The 9,265-nt window shown below is 67.2% G+C and overlaps 5 protein-coding genes across 5 annotated transcripts in view; 3 read left to right on the top strand and 2 right to left on the bottom strand.

The window, feature by feature from the left end:
• The window catches only part of EMIHUDRAFT_224426 (hypothetical protein), a gene marked incomplete at both ends in the record, with an annotated part of 1,726 nt that extends 878 nt beyond the window's left edge, over nucleotides 1-848 (top strand). The window contains one exon of the mRNA XM_005791007.1: nucleotides 153-848. Within this exon, the coding sequence (XP_005791064.1) occupies nucleotides 153-848 (696 nt within the window). The remainder of the gene's footprint in view (nucleotides 1-152) is intronic.
• A 1,739-nt stretch (nucleotides 849-2,587) lies between these two features.
• Nucleotides 2,588-3,346, top strand: EMIHUDRAFT_224425 (hypothetical protein; the record flags this gene model as incomplete). The annotated part of the gene is made up of 2 exons (XM_005791006.1): nucleotides 2,588-2,639; nucleotides 2,712-3,346. 2 exons carry the CDS (start codon nucleotides 2,588-2,590, stop codon nucleotides 3,344-3,346), a joined length of 687 nt encoding a protein of 228 aa, XP_005791063.1.
• A 333-nt stretch (nucleotides 3,347-3,679) lies between these two features.
• EMIHUDRAFT_109305 (hypothetical protein) lies at nucleotides 3,680-4,447 on the bottom strand (the record flags this gene model as incomplete). The annotated part of the gene is made up of 1 exon (XM_005791005.1): nucleotides 3,680-4,447. The coding sequence occupies one exon, from the start codon at nucleotides 4,445-4,447 to the stop codon at nucleotides 3,680-3,682; it is 768 nt and encodes a 255-aa protein (XP_005791062.1).
• Nucleotides 4,448-4,650: 203 nt separating this feature from the next.
• EMIHUDRAFT_224423 (hypothetical protein) lies at nucleotides 4,651-5,180 on the top strand (the record flags this gene model as incomplete). The annotated part of the gene is made up of 2 exons (XM_005791004.1): nucleotides 4,651-4,824; nucleotides 4,893-5,180. The coding sequence occupies 2 exons, from the start codon at nucleotides 4,651-4,653 to the stop codon at nucleotides 5,178-5,180; spliced, it is 462 nt and encodes a 153-aa protein (XP_005791061.1).
• Nucleotides 5,181-5,608: 428 nt separating this feature from the next.
• On the bottom strand, nucleotides 5,609-8,614 carry EMIHUDRAFT_466824 (hypothetical protein; the record flags this gene model as incomplete). Its single annotated transcript, XM_005791003.1, has 6 exons — nucleotides 5,609-6,163; nucleotides 6,231-6,449; nucleotides 6,520-6,915; nucleotides 7,500-7,688; nucleotides 7,720-7,802; nucleotides 8,176-8,614. The coding sequence occupies 6 exons, from the start codon at nucleotides 8,612-8,614 to the stop codon at nucleotides 5,684-5,686; spliced, it is 1,806 nt and encodes a 601-aa protein (XP_005791060.1). The 3' UTR covers nucleotides 5,609-5,683.
• Nucleotides 8,615-9,265: the final 651 nt, after the last annotated feature.

Here is a 9,265-nt window from a genome sequence, read left to right as displayed (position 1 = left end):
AGGCGGAGCCTGGCTGGCCGGGGCTTGCTGGCGTGTTGGCCGACCTTGACCAGGAGCGAGGCCAAGCGAGGGCGGCGGCCGCCGGCGGCGCGGCGGCGGCGGACGAGGCGAGGCGCGCGCCTCTGCACGCTTTCGCGGCGGCCAACGACGAGGCGTTGCCGGAGGAGTACTTTCGCTCCCTCGACTACGCGGCCGGGGGCGTGCCGTGGGACCTGCTCGGCAGGCCTCAGCCGCCGGTGCGCAACGCGTTCGACGAGGGCGCCTTTGGGCGACGGGGCACCGTCATCCTCGATTGCGGCTGTGGCGCGGGGGACAACGCGAATTGGCTCGCCGAGCGCGGGCACGACGTGGTCGGTTTCGACGTGTCGCTGAGCGCCGTCGAGATGGCGCAGGCGCGCGCCGCGAGCGTCTCTGCGCGCATCTCCGCGGCGGGCGGCGCGACAGAGTTCGTCGCCGCTTCCGCCACCGACCTCGCCGGCGCGGCGCGGGTGCAGGCGCGCGCGAGCGAGCTCGGTGGCTTCGAGGTCGCGCTCGACTCGGCGATGCTGCACTGCCTCGACGACGACTCGCAGCGAGCCTTCGTCGACGGCCTCCGCCCGCTGATGCGCGCCGGAGGCAAGCTCTTCGTCGGCTGCTTCTCCGACGCGAACCCGGACCCATGGAGCAACCCGCGCCGCATCTCGGAGAGCCAACTACGCAGTCTCCTGTCTACGGAGCGCGGGTGGCACATGGTCAGCCTCACCTCATCCTGGTATGAGCGGCCGAGCGACCGAGCAGCTTCGGGCCGCGGCGCTTGGACGATGGCGTGGTGGTGTGTCGCAGAGGCGGTGCCAGTGCCCGGGGAATAAAGACGCGAAACAAAGAGTGACGGCGGCCGGCGGTCGCGGAACACACCCATCACCCTTTTCAGGACCCTTTTATACCGAGAGAGGAGAGCACACACAATGTGCACTGACACAGCTCTGACTCACTTGGTCACATATTTGAGAGAGGCGCATGCCGCCCCCTGGTGCCGAACCGCTGGCAACTGCCCCGAATTTGCATGTCATGTGCATGCTGTCAGAGTGAGCGGCAGAACGAACCAGAGTCGAGAGAGGGGAGAGTGTCTGCTCGGGTGCTCCTCCTCTCCCCACTCCCGCACCTCCCAGCGTGTTGCGCCTCCGAAGTCCGATCTCGTGTGTGGATCCCTTGAGCGGCCGCTCACTGCTCGGTACTCGGTACCCCCCCTGCACATCTAAAGCCATGGCCGACCCCCCCCCCAGCAGCAGCGTTTTGTTGCTGGGGGGGTCGGGACCCCCCCCCCCCCCCAGCAGCAGCGCTCTGCTGCTGGGGGGGTCCGGACCCCCCCCAGCAGTAGCGCTCTGCCTGTGGGGGGTGCTGGCATCTCTGTACAGACAGCAGCTGTAAGTAGCATGCGTTCCAGTGGCGATAATTTATGGTCGGCACCAAAATCAGTGGTCTCAACAAAGAACCCTGCACAAAGACCGCAGGGCGGGGACCTGTTCCTTTTTACCCATCTCCTAGTAGAGGTGTCCGTTTTATTTATTTATTTATTCAGTGGTCTCACCGGCGGGCCCTCCTACTGCCAACTGGGAGGTGCGGGGCACGCCAGCCTCTCTTCTACGCCTCTCGTGCATCGCGGCGCCTCTGCCTCAAGGAGGGAAGATACGGCTCTCGCAGCCCATCATACGCCGTGGCACAGCGGGGAGCACAGCCTGTACAAGATATTGTTCCCTATCTTCGCATGCTCGTCGTTGGTGATATCCGCGCGAGGTCATACGCCATGCAGTTCGCGGTAGGTATTGCCCGTCGAAGTTGAGTGGCTCTGGCGGTATCTCGTCATGCCGTGCGGCTGCATCATCGCCGCGTGGGTCGGGCGTGCGCCAAGGTCGCAGGGCATGGTCCAGCGATGCTGTGCGTTGTAACAGCCCTGCGGCTGCGACCCTGCTGCTAAGTGGTCGAAGTTGGGTTCTTCCCCCTCCAACGCTGTATCAATTGCAGAGAGGAAGGACCGCTTAGCCGCGTCCGGAACTTCACGCACCGCAGATGGCTCGCTCTTCGTCGAGCAGCAGGCCCAGGAAGAGAGGTAGCACGACCAGCCTTCACAGCCCTGGTCTGTGTGGCGGCTGGCCGTGTCTGCCGGCGTGGACTCGGTGACTCCGCCTCTTCTTTCCGCCGCCTGAAACGACTCGTAGAGCTCAGCAAGGAAGCCGGTGACAGGAGCGCCGTCCAGGAGACGGGTCTGTGAGGCGGCTGCAGCGATCACGAGGTAAAGGCGCGCGGAGGGCATCACAATGTGAGCTCGAAAGGGACTTCCAAGGGCCGGACCGATCACGGTTTATGAGTTTGGACGTTCTGGATGACGCGTCGAGGATAAGGAAGCTGGAAGGCGAGGAAGGGCCTAGTGGCCTCCCAATCGTGTAGAAAAAAGCACACGCAGGCTGTACCTTCCTTGTTTCTTTCTCGTTCTGTCTGCATCCGTCGGAGCAGGCGGTCACCGCTTATGATCTTGTTTAGAGCTTGACAGCTTGTATGTAAGAAAGAAAGAAAGAAAGAAAGAAAACAACCCAAGGGAGGGATAGCTTGTATGTTCCGTGTACAATTCTTTTTCCCTGGTGCCTTGGTGGTGCCCAGCGTCGGTACAGGGCTTCTCCAGCCCTCTCGGCCTACCATGACGAGTCTGCTGCTGTGCTTTTTGCCTCACGTGACAGGATGGACGTTGCCGACGGTCGAGCCCAGCAGTGCGGCCTCGTATCGTGCCGTGAGAAGTGCTGTGGCGAGGATGCAGTACGGCTACATGGATCAGCAGCAGAACTACCAGCAGAGCTACGGCGGTGTGCAGTGGCGCATTGACGCTAGCTACGGCGTCCAGGCCATGCCTCAATTCCGCTTTCCCGCTTTGCCGAAATATTGGGCTCTGCCCTACACGGTGCGCAACGGCGAGGACCAGGTGTTGAGCCGCTGGAACATGATGAACGAGGCGTTGACCGTCTCGCGGGTGCAGTGCATGGTGAGGGTCCTCGCCGACGGCACGCCCACTCTGGTCGGGTGTGGCAAGGCGCCATCGCTATATCGCGCCTTCGGCGGCCCTTGGAGCCCGCTCTACAAGGGCGAGAGCGTGCTGCTGTCCGACGGCCTGCAGGTGAGCCTGGACTGCAATAACCCTGAGGGCGCGGTCTTCACCTGCTTCGACGAGAGCGGAGGCCGGCAGGGCGGCTACGACCAGCAGGGCTACACACAGCAGGGCGGCTACCAGGGCTGGACCTCGGCGGTCGACCCGGCGAGCGGGCAGACGTACTACGTGAATGACGAGACGGGACAGAGCCAGTGGGATCCGCCCTGGTAGGGCGCCGCCGGATCCGGTGCTGCCGCGCTCTGAGCCGACGATGTGCGTGCGGCCGTTTTCTGGGTTACTCTGCGTTTTGAGCTCGGAGAAGCCTCCCCACTGCAGCCCCCCAGCCGCAGTGCGAAGATCGCGCATGTGCATGTGTACAGTCGCGCAACGTGGACCTCTTTACGTCTCATGGATATGAATGTAATTAAAGGACATGCGCGGCATGGGGCATGCAGAACACGTGTATAAAGCTCTAAAGGTCGGTGTGACGTGTGTGACTCTGACACTGACTGCTCGAGAGAAAGCAGAGAGAGAGCGCGCCCTCTCTGCCGACTACCCCGCTCATCAGACGGACTTGCGCCTGTCCTCGAGGTCGCGGTCCGTGTGCAGCGAGCGCATCGCCTCGGTCAGGTCGCGCACCGCCGCCGCCCAGCACTTGAGCTCGAGCCGCAGCGCCTCGTCGCCGCCCTTGTCTGTCCGCAGGCCCGCGCGGCGCACGACCGTCTCCCAGTCGGGCGTCGCGCGGCAGGCGACGCCAAAGGCGCGGCGCGACACCCACCCGTGGTGCGCCTGCACCGTCCGCTCGTACGCCACTCGCGTGTGCGCCGCGAGCGAGCCCTCTCCTTCGCCGGTGACGGCGGCCTGCTGCATGGCTCGCGCCTGCTGCTCAAAGGTGTCGGCCCACATGGCGAGGCCGCGGCGCACCCAGAGCAGGCCCATGGCGCCCGAAGGGTCGGCGAGCACTCCGCCACGCCCGTGGATCTCCGCCGCCACCTCGGCCGCGAGCAGCGCCTTCATGCTGAGCTGTCGGCGGCGCGGCGACGCGCGAAGCCATTTCCGCCGGGCCTCCTCGATGCGCTCCAGGTTGCGGCGCACGTCGGAGACGGAGGGACCCATGTAGGCGCCGAACTTTAGGAGGACCGCGCACAGCTCGCGCGTCGCCTCAACCAGCTCTCGCAAGTCGACGTCCCGCCCGCGGCTCACAAGGCTCCGCTGGAATCTGCGCGCACTGCGGCCGAGCGGGCCAGCCGCCGAGCGGCTGCTGCTGGGCCGCGAATGCACCGACGCGGACGCGAGGAGCACAAGCAGGACGCGGATGACGCAGGCCGACATATCTTTTTTTTGCCTCAGCGATCGAGAAGAAAAACGATTTATGCAGGCCTGGCGTACTACGCGAGCAAGCCAATGGAGAGAATCTGGCAGGACAGGGGCGCCCAAACGAAATAGAGCAACCGAAAGCCCTCGATCGGCACCCCCCGCGATTGGGGACACTTGCTTCAGCTGGCCCACTTTCGCCGTCTGCCGGCCCACCCGCGATGCCCCCTCCCGACTGGACCAAACTCGACGACGTCGTCGTCGTAGAGATCGCACGGCACCTCACTCGCGAGTGCATCTACCCGACGGATGCGATGGACGGTACACTGCTCGACCACGCTCGCGTCGCACGCAGCAACGTCAACTCGGCTGGCAGCATTCTGGCGACTTGCAAGGTATTGGCGCACAACTTATTCTCTGTACTCTCACTCCTCTCACCCTCAGGGCATTCCCTCTCGCGCAGGCGTGGCAGAAGGCGCTCGACACCGACGCCGAGATATGGGCCTCAGCGCACCGCTCGCTGCGTCGCGCCGCGCTGTACGAGCACGGATGGAGCATGCTCGTCGCCGCCATGCACTCGGCCCGGGAGACTTGGAAGACGAGGACGAGGTTCCTGGCCGACGAGGCGTACGAGAAGGGCGTCCAGGCGGGCTACTGCATGGCCAAGGAAACGCCGCTCCTCCCTCTCTCCGTCAACCTGGCCGCCGCGATGGACACGTCGAACCAAGGACGAGTTCGGGCGACTTGGTAGGGACGATTTAGAACACTCGTCCATCGACACACGACACGCATCCGCCATCCACGCGATCCAACCGCGAGCGCGCCCACCGCGCCAGCGACCACTCGCCGCTACGTTCACAAATCAATTGCGCGGCGTAAAGCCGTAAGCAGTAAGTGCCCCGAGTGTCGATATGCCCTCGTGAGAGAGCGGCGGCGACTGCGGCGAGCGCGAGGTACGTCTCTCGGGGTTCCGAGATTGAAGTTGGTGAAGTTCCATGTTTTGGAGTTTGCTCTCTTAGTGTCTTAGAGCTCGCGACGCGTCTCTCCCGGCCCGCTCTCTCCACTCTCGTCTCTCGGCACTCGGGTACTCCACCGCACACACACAGGGTACCTCCACGAGCAGAACGGTTATCTCCTGCGTGGCACTTGCTCTCGCTCGCTCGCGGCTCGGGCCCATTTCACATGCATCACATAAGATAAAACCTTGAGAAATCCCACAGTGGCATGGGCGCACTCCTCCGATCACATGCGCGGTCACACCCCTGCAAAAGCGTGCCCTTCTGGCACAACCTCAATGAGGCTCTGCCTCAGCTCGTCGTGGTGGTGCAGCTCCGCCCCGGGCGCCAGCCGCACGCTGCCGTCGGCCTCGCCCGTCGGCTGCAGCACGCCCGCAGCAATCAGCTGGCGGTGCAGCGAGGCGAGCGCATCACCCTCGAGCGGCTCCGCTCGGCTGTCGAGCACGAGCCGCCCGCCCCGCGCCGCCCTGCCGCCGACCGCCGCGTCGCCGCCGGTCGCGGCGGCCTCCGGCAGCCGCCACGACAGCTGCGCCGCAACCCGCGGCGGAAGGCGCCGCTTGCGGTACCTGCCCCGCCACCCGCCGCCGCGCCACGAGGCCTCAAAGACGTCGAGCGGCCACACGCTCGGCGACGGTGCGCGCCGGTTGGTTTGCTGCACCAGCAGGAAACGACGCGGCCGCTCGTCGGCGGACGGCGCCGCGTCGAAGTAGCCCTCCACCTGGTGGCGGCAGAGGGGCGTGAGTGGCGCAAGCCGTCTCGCTCCCCGAGCCGCGGCGGCCTCGCACCACGGCGAAGTGGGTGTGCTGCCCGCCCAGCATGTCGGGGAGGAAGGTGCGCGTGTTGTTGATGTCGACGCAGACCGCCACGGGGTGGCCCGCGTCGAGGCACGCCCACAGCGCCTCGATGCGGGCGGCGCGGTGCACCCTCGCGCGGTAGCCCACCAGGCGCGCCACCTCTGCCAAGTACTCGCACGCGTACGCCTCGCCGTACACGGAGCCGCCAACCTGCAGAAGGGAGGTGCGGGCCGTGATGCAACTGCGAAGAGGAGCGCCGTACGGAGCAGCACCCACACACCCGCTTCGCGAGCAAGTCGAGCAGCCTCTCCTCCACAAACTCGCCCTCCCCCTCTCCCCATGCGTGGTGCGCCAGCCGCCGCGCCGCGCGCAGCGCCGCGCTGCCGCCTCCGTCCCGCAAGCACGCGGCGGCGGCCCTCGCGCCCTCGGCGGCGGCGGGCAAGTCCATCTGCTTGACGAGGGCCGTGGGGTGGCTTCTGTCCTGCGCGTGCCAGTAGTCCATCAGCACTCCCACGGCGTACAGCCCGCACCCGACCTCGCCGAGCTGGAAGCGGTGCGGCACCCGCAGCCGCACCGCGCGCCCAAACACCCACGCCTCCGCCGCCGCCGCGCCGCACGCCGGCTCGTCGTCCTCCGGCTCGCGAACCGCCGGCGGGATCGGCGTCGCGTGCAGCACCTGCCAGGCGGGGGCAGTGGGCGGTGGCGGGAGTGGTGAAGCAGGGGGAGCGGTCGGAGTGGGAAAGGCGCGCGAGCGAGACGGAGTGGTCGTAGGGAACAGAGCGGTCTTGGGTCACAGAGGGGCGAGCGTGGCGTGGCGCCCACCACATCCAGCCGACTGGACGAAGCCGCTCCGACCGTGCTGGCCGCTGGCCTCGGCGGCGGCGGCGGTGGCGGCGGTGGCGGCGGCGGCGGCGGTGGCGTGCCATTGGCGGACGTCTGGGCGCGAGCTGAGTGCAGTCCGATTGGCGGCGGCGCCAAGTGCGACACCAGAGGCGGCGGCGTGAGGCCGTTGCCTCCGGTCTGACTCGGTGCGGCCCGGCTGGCTGCGTGTGCAGTGCGGGGACAGGGTGGCAACGAGAGCGGGAGGTCTGCCCGGCTGCGGCAGCGGCAGCGGCCGCCCGTCCGCCCGACGGCCGCCGACGACCCTACCCCGCCGCACGACCCTACCCCGCCGCACGACTCAGCCCCGCCGCACGCAGCGGCGATCACCGCCGACGAGGAGGCCGGCAGGGAGGCGAACTCGTGCCCCCGAGGCACCACCTCGACCAGGCAGCCGCCGAGGCAGCGCTCGATGTTGAGGGACTTGCCCGCCACCAGCTGAAGCGCCTCCGCCCCGCCTCCCGCCGCCTCGCTGCCCGCCGCCTCGCTGCCCGCCGCCCCGCCTCCCGCCGCCTCCGCCGGCAGCCTCACTCGTCTCAGCCAGCCCTCCGGGACACGCCCGAGCACCGCCTAATCACCAACGACCAATCAATCAAGTCACCAGCACCCACCCCTTCAGGACCCGCCCAAGCACCGCCTCGACTGTGCCGCCCAGCCGGAGGGACGGGTCCACCACCAGCTCGCCTGTTCACAGCAGCACGTGAGCAGCGCCTCCCCACAGCCGTAGCGGCGCCGCGTAGCAGCTCGCCCGGCGCCGCCTCTCCGTCCGCGGGTTGCCAGGCGAGGTGCGGCAGCAGCGCGGGAGGGAGAGGGCGCGAGTCCGCCTTGGTGGTGCGGGCCACGTTCGCCATCGAAGCCGCGAGCACCGCCGTCGGCCAGACGTACGCCGCCGCAGACCTTGCCTGAGGGTGCTTCGCCACGACCCAGTCGGAGTGGAGGGAGGCTGGGACGGCGCTCGGCGCCTGCTCTCGAGCGGCGGCGTCGGCGGCGTGCGGCGGCTCCGGCTCGCGCGGCCACGGCTCGGGCGATGCGGAGGAGCGAGACCCGAGAGCGACACCGACGTGCGCCGCGCCGCCCCCGGCGAGCACCGGGTCGCCCGTCCACAGGTCAACGTCAAAGATGACGAGCGGCGGGTGGCCCGAGGAGAGGACCGCCTTGAGGTCAGCGGCCGAGGCCCTGTGCACCGCGCGGGCCGCGTACCCAAACGACGCGGCCAGCTCCACCAAGTGGGAGGCGGACCAGCAAGAGCCGTTGTGCGTGTGGCCGAGGGCGATTGCCACGTCCAGGAGCCGCCGAGGCGTCGTCGGCGCGCAGCTGAAGCGAGACACGTGCGGCTCCAGCCGCTGGAGCGACTCGTCCTTGTCGCACACGAGCGCCGTCGGGTTGGCCGAGTCGTGGGCGTGCCAGTAGTCCATCACCATGCCGAGAGAGTACAGAGCGCAGGCCGTTCCTGGAAGCTGCACCCGGTGCGGCACATCGATAAGAGCGTCCGGCATGAGCGATGGCGCACGGTACGCCAAATCGGCTGTGCAAGTGTGGCGGCGGTGTGCCCGGCCACACCGAGGCCGTCGTCGTAGAGCCGCCTGCGAACGCTCGATGGCTCCGAGGATCGCGGCTTGTCAAAGCTTTTAGTCTCCGCCTGCCCGCAAATGAAGAAATCGTGCGACTGCAAAATAAATACGACGACTCTAAGGGTCCTCCCATCCCCCCCTTGGGTTGTCTGTTTTCTTTCTTTCTTTTACGACTCTAAGGGAAAAAATCCCCATTCCGGTTTCGTAGGAGCTCAACACTGAAGAATCCTGTTGGGCACCCGGGGGAGGGATGGGAGAACAGGGGATGAGAGATGACCACGTGCCTCCCCGTGTTTGCAGCCTGGCGTTTGTGCCCCAAGGGGGGTGGGAGGACGGCACGCCGCCACCACATCAGCCAGGGATTTGACGAATTTTGCTTTTTGCAGCGCGTTCAACCTTCCTGGCGGGCGCGCGTATTGATCGTGGCGGCGGAGGCGGCGTCGCGGGCAAGGGAGGAGGCAGAGGCGAGGGCAAGGGAGGAGGCGGCAAGGGAGAGGGAGGAGGCGAGGAGGAGGGCGGAGGCGGAGGCGGCGGAGGTGGCGGCGGAGGCGGCGGCTGTAGAGGCGGCCGTGGCGG

The sequence above is a fragment of the Emiliania huxleyi genome (genome assembly GCF_000372725.1).
Source record: "Emiliania huxleyi CCMP1516 chromosome Unknown EMIHUscaffold_117, whole genome shotgun sequence".
NCBI lineage: Eukaryota > Haptophyta > Isochrysidales > Noelaerhabdaceae > Emiliania > Emiliania huxleyi.
The sequence above is the reverse complement of the archived record's forward strand: the minus strand, read 5'-3'. Positions and strand labels throughout refer to the sequence as shown.